At 44.0% G+C, this 15,052-nt stretch overlaps 1 protein-coding gene across 1 annotated transcript in view; it reads right to left on the bottom strand.

Annotated features, from left to right (window-relative positions):
• Positions 1 to 15,052, bottom strand: part of LOC119648001 (putative odorant receptor 92a) — a 76,310-nt gene that overhangs the window by 1,457 nt on the left and 59,801 nt on the right. The window contains exons 2-3 of the mRNA XM_038049386.1: positions 4,933 to 5,209; positions 4,671 to 4,872 (exon numbers count right to left, since the gene is read on the bottom strand). Coding sequence (XP_037905314.1) covers positions 4,671 to 4,872; positions 4,933 to 5,111 — 381 coding nt within the window. The 5' untranslated portion in view covers positions 5,112 to 5,209. The remainder of the gene's footprint in view (positions 1 to 4,670; positions 4,873 to 4,932; positions 5,210 to 15,052) is intronic.

Below are 15,052 nucleotides of genomic sequence, written 5' to 3'. Positions count from 1 at the left end.
TAGTGGGAACCTTTAGACCCCTGAAATCACCCAGACTAGATGGAATGTTTCCAGCACAACCCCAGAGAGGCCTTGAAATCATCTTAAGACCTCTACTAAGAGAGGTAAGGGGTAGCATAGCCTTGGGATATACATATACCAAAGGCAAGGCGACGGCAAGAGTGGCCTTTACTTCGAAATCGGGTAAAAAAGAGTCACTACACCCTAAACCTGACATCGTTCGTATTTAAAATAGTGAAGAAGGTCGCAGGCAACTATATTAGAATTAACGTTCTAATTCTTTATATTTCAACAAATGTCGTTCAACAACAAATCGGATACAGAGATTCGAGATGCTCAACTTCGCAAGGATTGGGCAGAATGTTAGAGAGTAGGCCAATAGAAATATTAACACATAAAAATTCTTTTGTTGTGAGCATTACTCAAGGTTGGGGTATTGTCACTATGGTAGTTAATGAACTCCTAGGAGAGCTAACAAACACTGGAATACAGGTCCGTGGTTACGATGAAGCCATTGTTTTAATATGGAGGGGTAAATATGAGGGGATATTCAGTTTGACAGAATCCAAACCGAACTGCAAATCACTAGCCACACAAGCCAAGGCCAATATAGTACTATTCACTAGGTAGCGCAAGATGATCACCTGAAAACCTGAATGACATGGAGGTGAAACGAGCAATAGAGGTCAAGTGTTTGGGAATCATTCTAGACCACACACTATTCTGGCAGACACATGTTGGAAACATATGTAGGCCAGCCACAAGGGCTCTAGTGATTGCCAGGAAAAATAGGGATGCATCTCGAAAATGTTGCACTGGATATACATTGCAATAACAGGGTCAATGGCGGTAATCTGGGTAGACAGAGCGGAAGTTAGCACAACAGCAACGGACTTAAGTAAACTTCAAAAACTGGCTTATGTGTGTATCAGTGGGGTAATGGGAACTTGCCCAACGACATCCTTGGAGGTCATCCTAAGATTGATTCTTCTCCATCTAGCTATATAGATTCAGGGAAGAAGGGCTATCTTCATGGGATGTATGGGATGCCCTGTGGGCTGGGGATTAAAAAGGCACTCAAAGTTTTCTTTTATCTTGTTGTATTTGCGGGCTAGCATTCGGCACATTTTGAAACTTTATTGTTATCGAAACGTTAATTGCACCTCAGCTAAGGACTGACCTCACGGCAACGACCTTTCGTTATCGGAAACGGATTATTATTTGTAAACCAATAGCTTCCTCCAAACTACAATTTTTATTTATCAGTGTAGATATATATTTCAGGAGCAACTTACCCCCTTCATCAGTACAAAGATGTAGCGGCTGGTCTATCAATTTTAGGCTAGACTACAAATAGCAGACAATATCTAATCTCTTAGAAATGGATTATTATTGCTTTCTGGAATGTGTGCACGCTCCTGGACAACGATAGCGAGGGTCCTCAGAATGTTCGGTTTCTTCAACATGAGGAGGAATTGCAGTGATATAAACTGGACATCCTGGGCTAAGCGAAGTAAGATGGTGGGACTCTGAAGAGTGCTCCTCTCCTTTTTGGGGCAATGTGCCTTTGTACTCAGGAATCCGGTGTCGAGTCGTTTCTGACGGCTACCTCCTTTGATCTGGGAGCCGGTTTCGGACAGACTTCTTACTGCAAGATTTTGAAGACTTCCAACATAGTGGAGAAGAATGCTTTCTACGAGCAATTAAGCGCAGTTCAAGGAAGACTTTCTGAAGGTGACATTGTGATCCTGATGGGCGATCTGACCGCCAAGGTGGGATCTGACAACATCTAGCTTGGGCGTGTGATGGGGAAGCACGGTCTTGGCGACCGCAACGGTAATGGTAGGAGGTTCGTGGCTCCAATTTCCACCGCCCAGCCATTGGTGGCACATTGTTTCGAGCACAGAACCTTGCATAAAGTCAGTTGGGTTTGGAATGGTCGTACGAGCAATCAGATCGACCACTTTGCGATCATTAGTAGATTTAGCAATTGTCTTCAGGATGTGCGTAATAAAAGAAACACTGAGAAAGTGGATCAGCAATTGATGGTCGCTTATGTTCGCTTGCGTATTGCGTCCGCCACTTTTCGCAAGGTTGGAGATCTGTGACCCCTAAGCTCGACATTGACCGCTTGTACGACCCAGCTGTCGCTCGACTATCTTGCTGATGTAACGGCATATAGACTAAGTAATCGGGTGCTACACTGGTCGTTGACCACGTCCCAAAGTTGCGTCATAAGATCTGGCAGACTGCAGAATCGTGGAAGCGGATAAATGAATAGAAGAGGTTGACGGCTCCACTGAGCGCTGCGAGTGATGGCGGAAGTGACGTGTTCGAATTCCACTACTGAGCGAAATCCCGGGAAGTTCAGCGTAGTGTACGCTATGACAAGGGAGAATTTGCTAGTGCGCTGGTCAGGGAAACGGTAGTTGCCGTAGATCACAATGATTTCAGAACTGTATACAATATCACGAAAGAGCTTTCATGTGGTTGCAAATCTTTCGATGGTCCTATGAAGGACGTCGGCCAGCGACTTCTCATCCAAATCCAGTGAGGTTTCTCCTCTTGTGGACGAAAAGGTCGGTCGCCGTAACATGTGGTTATGGATTGTTCCTCCAAGCAGTAAGCAAATAATTTCAGCCATCAATGCACCCAAACGGAGTAAAACCACTGGGCATGGCGGCCTCTCTTCAGAATTATTTACCGCTGCACATGCAGTTACTGCTTCCACTCGTACGGAAATCTTGTGAATTAGGGACCTTTTCCAGAAAGTGGAAGAAGGGAATGATCATCAGGATCCCCCATTTGAGGTTGACAATTGGAGGGTTATTTGCGTGTTCCCTGCCATCGTAAAGATAATAGCTAAGAAAATTCTGGAACGCATCAAAGAATATCTCGAAAGCTTGATCGACAGAGAGCAGTTTAGTTTCTGCTCCCCATCCTCCTGCATTGACCGCATCAACTCCTTACGGATCATTTTGGAAGAGTGCGCGGAGTTTAGATCTTAACTGCACCTGCTCTTATTCTATCCCGAGAAAACGTTCGATAGCGTTAACAAGAAATGAATCTGGAGTGCTCTGCGCAGGAGGGGCATTTCGGAAAAAGTAATAGCTATTACGAGAGCGACATATGATAGCGCAAAATGTCATGTGCTGCACCGAGGTAAAATCCTGGAGACTACGCTGATGACGTCTGTTTGCTCTCTCCCGGGCCATGGGCGGGCTCTCTGAATATCTACATTAATCGCCAGAGCATCGAAATCGTTGATCAATTTGTGTATCTAGGAACCGTGGTTTCTACGAACTGGGTGTTGTTGGACGCATTAATAGCGATCCGTTTTCGCTGCTCAATAAAAACATCAAGTTGAGACAGTTGTGTGCTTTCTGTGTTGCTATATGGTGGTAGCATATGGAATGTAAACTTCAGTGTTACTTAAAAGTCAATACCTGTCCACGACATTTCATCGCTGATCTGACACTATCTCAAACTAAGAACTTCGGCGCACAGGCCTGCCACTCGTACGCATTGTGATTGGAAGATGGAAGTTGCAGTGAATAGGTCACATATTAAGGAGTGGAATCCGCTCTCCCAAGATGATCGACGAGTGGGTCGCCAGAAGAGTGCGTTTGGCTCGTAATAGTGGAGGAGGAGTGCGAGGGTCTTGGGAAGTCATGAGTGGTGCTGAAGGACATTTTAGGTAACCGCGAGCGATGGTGTGTAGGTATGGTTGACGCGCTTTACCCCACCACGGAGTGAAGGGTAACCATATATTTCTAGGCAAAATCCACAATTGCTGATACTAGAGGGCGACATGACAACGAGTTTTCACTTCGATAAAAAGTTTGGAATAACGGGCACAGCGGCTGATTACCTGGTACACTGACGGATCCCTTACGGCAAATTGTGCAGGTACCGGGGTCATTGGAGAAAGGAACGAGACTGCGGAAGAGCTGACCAGGAAGGGAGCAACGACGCCGCTATACAGGCCAAAGCCATTTTTGTGGAGTCGAAAATGGGCGACGGTATTGAAAAATGAAAAAGAAGGGCTTAAGGAACTTTTCTGGGCAGACTAATCAAGAAGGAAACAGTCCAGGGTATTCATAGGGGTATATGAACTGCATCGCTCACAGGTATGTAAACTGCAAAACGGGTCACTTGCGTGTGGAATGTCCAAAGTTTGTAGCGGAAATGCCTGGCTTACAAAGAAATTCTTGCCTGACGAGAAGCTGACAAATCGATAAAGTAAATAAAGTGGTAACTGTCCCCAAGTTGCTAAGGCCTGTTGATTTTCGAGGTATTTTGGAGTGGAGTCCCGTAGACAAGCTCTATTGGTTATGTCCCCAAATTTCTTTCGATAGTGTTGCGGAGAACAAGAAACATAGCCCACGCGGAGATGCGGTCATAACCTGTTATAGCCCATAATGGATGGTTGCAGTGAGTGATGCCATAGTTTACGGATTCCGCTTCCAAGGTGATGATATAGTATTGTCCTGTTCTGCGTGAAGCTCCCGAGGCTCATAGTAGTTTTAAAGAGCAAAACTGCAAATTGCAAACCTTGGGTAGAGCAAACTCATCAGAGGCTGCCTCACTTCTGCTCAAGGAACAGTGTGATCGAAGTGGACCCCGGAGGATCGTAATACTTAACTTTCAACCAAAAAGAAAGAATTTACCTCTTCCATAACCTGATTAGCAAACCAGCAATACGAGAACAACTGGCAGGTGATGCATGCACAGTAAAAATAAACGAGTATTATTCCATCTGCTCCCGTCAATACAATTGCCTGGAATCCGGTCATCACGAAAATTAGTAACGAAACCGAAAATTGGACCAAAACTGGATATTTGAAGATACTTTCAATTTCGTTTCTCAGCCTGAAAGATAAATTTAAATTTTGAAAACAGATAAATTTACTACGCCTCATAACAACTTACCGTAAAATTATCTGGTGGTGTTTGATGCAATTTTTCAAAATATTAAAAGCATCCTTTGATGACTGCTTTGATGATACCAATTCAGATAAGTCCAGATTCAGGAGCTTCAAGTGTAATCGAATTTGATTGATCAGATTCACGTTCAGACAATCTATTGCTACAATTTGAATCGCGAGCATGGTGACTCCTGTCGACCAGTATGCAATCCGTAGAATTTGTGGCAAGAATCCTGGTAGAAAGGATCTGTATGGGAAAATATTGCCTCCGATCGTGGGATCTAGAAAGAGAATTAATTCCAATGAAAATAGATCTAAGAAGTCAGAGACCGGGTGCTTGACTCTTCAGATATGAATGGTTTTCTGTCTTCCTTCTGTGTTTGCGTGGACAATCTTCCTACGTGTACCTCGTAATGCATATGCATAAAGATGTCAAACTATTCAGTTGAGTGTGGTGCTGACATTCAAAATATTAGATTTCAGTTAATTTATACAAAACTTTGTTAGAAATAGTGCGATTCGCATCAAACTCGGTAGTGAAATTTCATGATTCTAGGACGAACCTAAAGGGTGTTTTCAGTAACTTTATTGAGGGTATTTTGGAACTTAGAACCGTGTAGTGACAGCTTTCTGTCCTTGTCCCGTTTGTGTCATATGTCAAAACAGGTGCTAGCTTATCGAGACCTTCCATTTGATATTCCTCATCACCACATCCGATCCCCCTTAAAACTACCCGTAGAAATATGAGACTAGCTGTATGTGGGGACGTTCACAGTTTAGAACTTCACACCAAATTTTGTGTCAATCGGTGCAACGGTTTCTGAAGAAATGTAGCAGACTGACAGACTGATAACCTATTAGTTGTCTGATTTTCCATTAGGTGTGACCACGGGTGACAGATTGCGGAATACCTATTGATGTGTTAATATTTCACTTTCCTTTCAGTCTGTGCATGGAATAGTGCACATACAGAGGATACCCGGAACATAGAACCGCCTTTGAAGACGAGAGAAGGAGTAAACTTACGGTGAAGTTGCTTGGAACCACAGTACCGGTGACTTTTGGCAATAGGGAAGCGGGCTTCCGCGTGTAGATATTCCTTGACTAAAACCAACGACCGTAAAAAAAAGAATCCAAGAAGGTGCGGATAAAAGGAGTGATTCCATAGGCTAATAGCGAACAGAGCTCTGATCCAGTGGAATTATCTTTCACCCCGCTTCGACCAAAGTTGATAGTTAAGTTATCCGAATTTATTAAAGAGAAGTGCAACGGGCACCAACCATAAAGAATATGGGACGGATATCAGAGTCCTCTGAAAAAAAAGGGGGGGGGGGCGGTTAAGATGGAGATCCCGAATGTCTGTTGTGCGAGAAACAGGAGGGACGAGACAACAAACATATTGCTAGAGGTGGTAATTACCGGGATTTCAGGCAGGCATTGAAGAAATCAAGTCTGTTCAAGTAAATTTCAATCATGACAGGGTGGCTCAGGATTTGCTTGAGGACTCCAGCTACGAATCTCAGATGGAAATTGCCATTATTAGTGAACCTTATAGAAATTCTCACTATGGCATAAGGGCTACAGATTTGGCTGATGGAGAAACGATATGGGCGTGCAGTTTATAAACCGTACAATGCCCTATAAATCAGATAACTAGTGGATATATGTGTGCCAATGTAGGTGGTGTATATGTTCACAGCTGCAATGACCCACGAATCCTGCCACTGTCTGAATTCGAGATAATACTTGACTTTCTTATTCCCGACGAAAGACGACGAAGTCCAAAGGTGATTTTGCCTGTCACTTCAACGCTTGGATACTTGAGTTAGGTAGTGGAGAAACTAATGCGTTGGTGCAGTTGGACATAGTTCTGGTAAACGATGGAACGGTTTGCATCAATCGTGAACCCGACCCTTTGTCAGCCCTGTATTGGCGCGTAGTATATTCTGATACGTCAGCAAGGATCACCCCCACAGTGATCACCAGGCAATCCTCTTTGAAATAGGTGGGAGCGGTAGGGCAGAGAACCATAACCGAGAAAGACGTTCAGCTGGTGTGTAAATGCTTTGGGCGCGCAGACCTACGAAGAGGTGTGGTTACACCAACTTACTAAGGGAGGCCCTCTACAGAAAGAGCTTTCCATCTGACGTAACACATCTTCAAAAGATGCGACGCGTCCAAGCCTAGTAGATGCTTAGACCCAAGTTCAGGTGGAAGAGAGAATTGGCCAGCCCTCGATCAGCCTGCTAGCTGGCCAGACGAACGGCTCAGAGGGCGGAAGGCTGCATTGATCAGAGGCGAACAGAGCATGGCTATAAAGAAGCCTGCAAAACCCTCAAGCTGGACATCCAGCGAATGCTTTAAAGAGCTCTTCTTAAAGGCGGGTATAAACCCCTGCGGTAGCGTCTATAGAATCATGATGAGAGTAGGAACACCGACAACTCCAGCGACTTACGAATGTGACGGCGATTCCAGCAATCTCCAAAGCGGGGCTACTTGAGATCTACCATACAAAGGGATACAGTAAAGTTACAGGTCTGGAAAGGGGTAGCCAATAAGATCCTTAAGCTTACCATAAAATTCAGACTGGACATGTTCGATGATTTGTTCAAAGTGCGCTCAATCCGGCCAATTGGAACCTAATATGGAAATGCTTGGGAAAGATTGGTATTCACCCGATGTCATTGCTACCGTTAATAGCTATATACAAGAATGGAAGCTCTGAGATGACACCGATGACAGACCTCAGGAGTACTATCTAGGCTATCTAGGAGTAGTATCTAGGCAGGTAATTCACGGGGCTCCGTACTGCTTACTCATGTACAGTTTTCCTTAGTGATTATGCCGACGACACAGCACTTGTTGTGGTTGAATAGCAACTCGAAGATGCTGAGTTATACTCATGCTTAGCAATCGGAGAAGCAGAGGGTCGGCTAGAGTGTTCTGGTCTGACACTTGCGGAGGAAAGAAAGGAAACGGTCCTTATCACCAAGCAGAATAAGTAATCACTTCCAAGCCTGCCATAAATTCCTTGGGAGTGATGATTGGCGTGAAGTTTAATTATAAGCAACACAACACAACAAAAGGGAGCCAGGGTGGTGCGCTCGATCTTGCCCTATGCAGCCACAGTTTGAGGAAAGGCTTTACAGACATTGGCTAATGCCCATAAACTGCGTGCAGTCTACCGAAGCACAGATGATGAAGGCTTCGTCATCTCGGGAATGATGTTGTTTAACACCTTGGCCGATAAAATGACAAATATATACAATACGAAGCCTATCTCGCTTTATCGCAGACGAAGGACACAGAAAGGGAGACATCTGTAAATAGATGGCAAGAAAGTTGGGAACCCGCGAGGATATCTATGGCATGATCGCATCTATCCACAGCAAATTGCGAAAAGCAAAGGAATGGAAAAAAGCACGGCTGGGTACGATGAAGAGACCGAGGAAGCTGCGAGAATGACAGATACGTTGCTAGAAATACTGGAAAAGATTTTCAATGATCAGACAAATGGCCTAAGTGGGATGAAAATTGACTTAAGTGAGCTGAATAGTGACTCCAACGTCAAACAAATGAAATTAACTTGAAGAGAAGAGACGTACACCTGAGAATTAATCATTATGCGAAAAATTGTACAAGTGGAAATTGAAAAATAAAGCCGCTAATTCGACCAGTTAAAAATGAACTTGACTAATTTTAAGATAATTGACATCATCAAAATAGAAAACGATCAGAAAAACCTAAAAGCACGAGTTTGGAATATTTGTAAGACCCAGTTCAAGACTGCTGCGATAAACAATGGATGGAGTCAGCAAGAAAAGGCCAATCCCATGCCGATGTGGCGAATCCTTACAAATTGGCGGTCAAACTATTGATGGAACAAAGAAGTCGTGGAGTTATGGGCTGCATGCTTCCTAGCAAGAAGGATCTGCCAACGAGAAACGGGAAGTATACGCGAACCTTTGCGCTAAGCTTAAGCAGGCTGGACGGACCAGCAAGCGAAAATAGTTCAGGGAACTTTGAGCGGAGGCAGGCCAACATCCCTGGGGAATAGCGTGCAGGGTTGTCATGGAGAAGATAAGAAGACAAATGCCACAGCTGGCTTGCCCGCGTCCTTTTCCGAATATAGTGAAAAAATATAAACGAACGTTGGATGTCTTTACCGTACCTGCGATAATCCTGGAGGAACTTGCCGGGATTTGCCGAAGGTTCGGTGACAATAAAGCTCCTGGTTTGCATGCTAATCCTAATAGAGCTCTTAAACTCGCTGTTAAGACCAGACCCGAATGGTCTCTCACCACATTTGACACGTGCTTGGTAGAAGGAGTTTTCCCCGATCGGTGCAACTGGCAAAAACTAGTTTTCTTACCGAAGCCCAATAAGCAACGGCGACATTCATCATCATATCACCCCATTTGCCTTATAGACACGGTAGAAAAGATGATCGAAAGGATAATCTACAATGGATTTCTTCCTATCATTCAATATAGGGATAATCTATCAGAGTGACATTTTCGATGGTTTTGAAGCTGCCTCGAGATGCCATAGTCTCTAATAAATTCTGTGTCGTCATAATATTGGACGTCAAAAATGCCTCCAATTCAGCCAGTCGGGAATGGATAAAAAGCTCACTGGCTAAAACAGGTGGCTCTAGTTATTTGACTAAGCTCGTCAAATGTTACCTCTCGGGAATGGAACTTTGGTACGATATGGATGAAGGACCTAAGAAGTACACCGCCACCGCAAAAATGTCCCACAGCTCAGTGTAGGGTTCTCTCCTGTGGAACGTTATGTACAACGGGGTTTTTGTCTGGCCCGGGGCAGAGAAGGCCACGATAATCGGTTTTGCAAATGATCTAGCCATGGTTGTAGTCGCAAAACAACCTGAAGATCCCTATCTAACAGTTTCGTCCAGGGCAGAGGCTGCCTTACCTCTGCCCTAGGTTCAAACTATTGATGGTTTCACTTAGATATAATTCGCACCCTTGACATGTTTTTGCGAATAAATAAATGGGCGTTTTCCACCTGTAGCCACATACGGTCACGCTGCTCCCAGGGCAGAGGTGAGGTAGCGCCTGATGAGTTGCCTCTGCTATGGACGAAACCGTTAGTTCCTATTTTTGAATGCTTGGGTGGCATGCCACAATCGAGGGATCCGTGGGCCAAACAAATTTGAGAGTAAGTTGCTCTCCATTTGGTCCGGTTCAACATGAAGTGGATGTGGACTTACGATCCCTCACTATTCTAAACAATAACCTGAAGATGTTGAAGTGATTGCTAGCGAAACCATTAGTTTAACTTGACTTTGCAAAACAAAAAAAAGGGGCAGTCTTGATTATCAATCGTTCGAAAAGGAATACAGAATAGTATTTGTGGCCTAAGATATAGACGATATAGACGTGGCCGGAGTGAGTCACTTTACCCTGTTATACGCGGCATGGTCTGAGAGGAAGCACAATCGGGGGTGGGAAAACATGAGTTGCCGCTTAGTGGTATTAATCTACTTGCAAGGCGAGAATCACTGTAAAATTGGTTACAACGGTGGGATGACTTGCAGAGAGGCCGCTGGACCCACACTCTGATTCCCTGTATTGAGGAATTGATTCAGCGACTACACGGCGAGCTTAACTATCATCTGACTCAATTCCTGTCAGAGTATGATAATTACTAGAAGCATCTATTCCGATACAGGTTGGACAATGCACCCTTTTGCCCTGACTGTGGTTACACGCCTGAGGACTCGGCGCATGTCATGTTCTACTGTCCTCGATTTTTTTCAGAGAGCATAACCCCTCACAACATCATCGGGCAAATGCAGAATTTGGACGCAAACTGGGATGCGGTAAATTCCGCATTCCAAAGAGTACATGCCGAACTTGGAGAAGCGGGGCCCGGAAGGAGGGCGCAAAGAGCGGAAGTCTTTATGGCAGTCCCGCGGAGAAGGAAGAAGGAAAAAGTGGAGCGGTTTTAGGGGATGAGAATCCACCACTGTCCTGCAACCTGGGGCGCGGTGTCTTTGTAAGATCTCCACAGTCATCAATAAATATTAAAAAAGTCGGAAGTTGGGCGCTTCAGGTATGAGAGGTTTTGTGTATTTCTTTTATAAAGACATTTGAGTGTCCAATTAGTACGTAGCACGTAATATGTCCATATATTATTTCAGAATATCCACTTTCGGATGATATTGATATTCAAAGTTTTGAATTTGCAAAGACGCGACAACTTTGATCTATTATAACTTTGTTAGTAATAGTGTGATTTCCACCAAACTTGGCAGGATCATGCAGTATACATTGCTGCTGCTATAGCTCTGTACCGGGCCCACTACTGGAACATCATGTATAATGATGTACTTAACCTTCCGGTTCCATACGAGGCTACGTTGGGTTACGCCGACAACAACCAGTGCTATTGTTGTTGTCGCAAAGCATCTCGAAAATGCTGAGTTGTACTCAAGCGAAGAAATCAGTGTTGTTAAGGCTTGGTTAAAGAGTGATGGATTGGCACTCGCGGAGGAAAAGACGGAAGCGGTGCTCATCACTAAGCGCCGCAAGAGAAATTATGCCTCCATTAACATAGAATTGGGAATGGTATTATCACTGCCACGCCGGCTATTAAATACTTGGGAGTGATGATAAGGAAAACTCAATTTTAAATAGCACAAAGAACTACTTGTGAGAGAGCATCTAACACGGATATGGCTCTGGCAAAGATGATGCCGAACGTAGTAGGGGGCGGAATACTTGCAGGCTGCTCATAGCCGGGGTGGTGAGTTCTATCTTGCTATATGCAGACCCAGTTTAAGGAAAAGCGCTGCAAGTTTTAGGCAATGCACATAAATTGAGTGCGATCTACAAAAGAACAGCCTTAAGGGTGTGCCTTCATGACCGTCTCAGATGATGCAGCGTTTGTTATTTCGGGAATGATGCTGATTGACATTTTGGCAACTAAGATGATGAACATTTACAATACCTGATCCATCTCTCCTTTATCGTAGGTGTAAAAAGTCAAAAGGTATAGATCCATATGCAAATGGCAACAACAATGGAGCCAATTGGACCTGGTGCACGTATTCTTTCAATGTTCTAGGTTCAAGGAAGAAAGAAGGAACCTAGAAGAAACTCCAGGTGAAGTGATATCACCAGAAAATGTTGTCCAGAAAATGTTAGCTTGCCAGGTGGATTGGGAGCAATTCCATGATCGTAGCAATCCAGGACAAATTGCGAAAAGCAAAAGAAGTGAGGAAGACGCTGTTACGAACCTCAAGGTGGTTCCACGGGGTAGGGGGGCGGGGGGGGGGGAATCAGGGATGGTTTTAGTGGGTAAAAATCGCACACTTTGACGTTCTCAGGCCAGAGTCCTTTGATTTCCTCCTCTTAAAGAAAAAACAAGTCGGAATACCGGAAGCTCGTGCTTCGGGTATAAAGGTTTTGTGTTAATCTTATCTAAGAAATTTCAACGCATATTTTTCTACTCGTATATAGCTACAAAACTACGAGACATACGTACATATTACAGCCGTAGATGTTACGCTCACCCTAAACAAACAAACTGCCTATTTTCGAATTCTGTACACATATAGGCACCTATATAAATTGATCGTACCCAAATGACTAAAAAACTAAAACAAAATAATCTTTTTGCACCCAATTCATACGAACTAACTTCGTTGTGGTATTGACGAATTGATATATGATGATGACGTCATCAGGTTGTAGAGTGAACGAAATTCACAAAAAATTGTAAAGTTTCACCCCCTATAACTTTGTTAGTAATAGTTGGATTTTCCTCAAACTTGACCAAATTGTGCACTATATTCTTCACTATGCCCATGCCAAATTTTGTACTTGTCGGATGAACATAAGGGTGGTGCCGGGTAAATTTCTAAAATGTGGAAATATACTATTATTAACTTTATTTGTGCAGATATCGGAACCGGATATATTTTGAGGCCTAGATTTCGTAGAGATGCACTATTGAGATTTTTTTCAGATTTTTCGGTTGGATAGGTTCTGAGAACGAGACCTGTTACACTTTTTGGGGGTCATATTTTGAGCCCTCACTCCACTATCTTTCAGCCAATATCAAATATTGAACCAGTTTCGAAAAGTACTAATTGAGACCTTTCATTTGATACCCCACATGGCCACATTTTATGAAAAAAAATTTTGCACCCTCCTTTCACATGTATGGGGAGCCCCCCTTAAACTTAACACAAAATGGCGGCAGTTGCTGCATGTAAAGGGAACGGCAGATCACATACTCCCACCAATTCTCGTGACAATCGGTTCAGCCGTTTCCGAATAAATCGGCTGTGACAGACAGACAGACAGACAGACAGACGGACAGACAGACAGACAGACAGACAGACAGACAGACAGACAGACAGACAGACGGACAGACAGACATCGAATCGATTCTAATAAGGTTTTGTTTCACACAAAACCTTAAAAAGGCAGACGGACAGACAGAGAGTAAACCGATTTTAATAAGGTTTTGTGTAAAACAATCAATTGTTTTACGCTGTTGTTAATGGAGTGAGAATGAGATCTCAATTGATAATTGCCACCGCTGAATGGAAAGTTTAAATTCAGTCAGAGAGGAAAACTACTTTTAAGATTTCCAATTATCTGTCGACAAATTCTACGTACAGGTGAGAGTAACTTAGGCAGGCAAAATATGTATATATAGACCGAGGGATAGGTAGGGCAATATAGTCGTAATGGAAAGTCAAAAATGAAAACATGGGTTCGACAGACAGATTAGTCTTTGAGAAACTAAGAATCCAAAATCTTATCTTCCAGCTGGGAATGCAGATGATCTGGAGCTGATAAGCCAGGGCACGCAGATCGAAGTGCAACAACTTGGTGTTTAGATCTCCCGCCTTTTGATAGTAAAGAAATAAGTTAATGAATGTTTGATTTACGTTGGTCGGTGAGGTAGGCGAGCTGCACAGAAGTTCCCTTGCGATTTGTTCCTCTGGTAAGGTTTAATCAAAATTCCTGCGGTCAAAAAAGGTTGGGCGACGGCATCGGGGCCGTGGGGACATGTAACTTTGAAGGTAGGTACGAAAGTTAGTGGATTCGATAGTTTGTTTGGAGCTAGTTGATCATGAGCCTTATCTCACTCGTTTCAGATTGTGACGCCGGAAACACCTCCTCTGTTCGAAGTATCGATTATTGATTCATATTGTATGGCACCTTAATCGTCATCATAATCAACGGCGCAACAACCGGTATCCGGTCTAGGCCTGCCTTAATAAGGAGATCCAGGCATCCCGGTTTTGCGCCGAGGTCCACCAATTCGATATCCCTAAAAGCTGTCTGGCGTCCTGACCTACGCCATCTCAGGCAGGGTCTGCCTCGCCTTCTTTTTCTACCATAGATATTGCCCTTATAGCCTTTCCGGGTGGGATCATCCTCATCCATACGGATTAAGTGACTCGCCCACCGTAACCTATTGAACCGGATTTTATCCACAACCGGACGGTCATGGTATCGCTCATAGATTTCGTCATTGTGTAGGCTACGGAATCGTCCATCCTCATGTAGGGGGCCAAAAATTCTTCGGAGGATTCTTTTCTCGAACGCGGCCAAGAGTTCGCAACTTTTCTTGCTAAGAACCCAAGTTTCCGAGGAATACATGAGGACTGGCAAGATCATAGTCTTGTACAGTAAGAGCTTTAACCCTATGGTGAGACGCTTCGAGCGGGACAGTCTTTGTAAGCTGAAATAGGCTCTGTTGGCTGACAACAACCGTGCGCGGATTTCATCATCGTAGTTGTTATCGGTTGTGATTTTCGACCCTAGATAGGAGAAATTGTCAACTGTCTCAAAGTTGTATTCTCCTATCCTTATTCTTCTTCGTGTTTGACCAGTGCGGTTTGATGTTGTTGGTTGACTCGTCTTCGGTGCTGACGTTGCCACCATATATTTTGTCTTGCCTTCATTGATGTGCAGCCCAAGATCTCGCGCCGATTACCGCCTGCTCGATCTGGATGAAGGCAGTTTGTACGTCTCGGGTGGTTGTTCCTATGATGTCGATATCGTCAGCATAGGCCAGTAGTTGGGTGGGCTTGAAGAGGATCGTACCTCTTGCATTTACCTCAGCATCAAGGATCA

Source organism: Hermetia illucens, chromosome 2 (assembly GCF_905115235.1).
Source record: "Hermetia illucens chromosome 2, iHerIll2.2.curated.20191125, whole genome shotgun sequence".
In the NCBI taxonomy this organism is placed as follows: Eukaryota; Metazoa; Arthropoda; class Insecta; order Diptera; family Stratiomyidae; genus Hermetia; species Hermetia illucens.
Note: the sequence above shows the minus strand (reverse complement) of the source record. Positions and strands in the feature narration are given on the sequence as shown.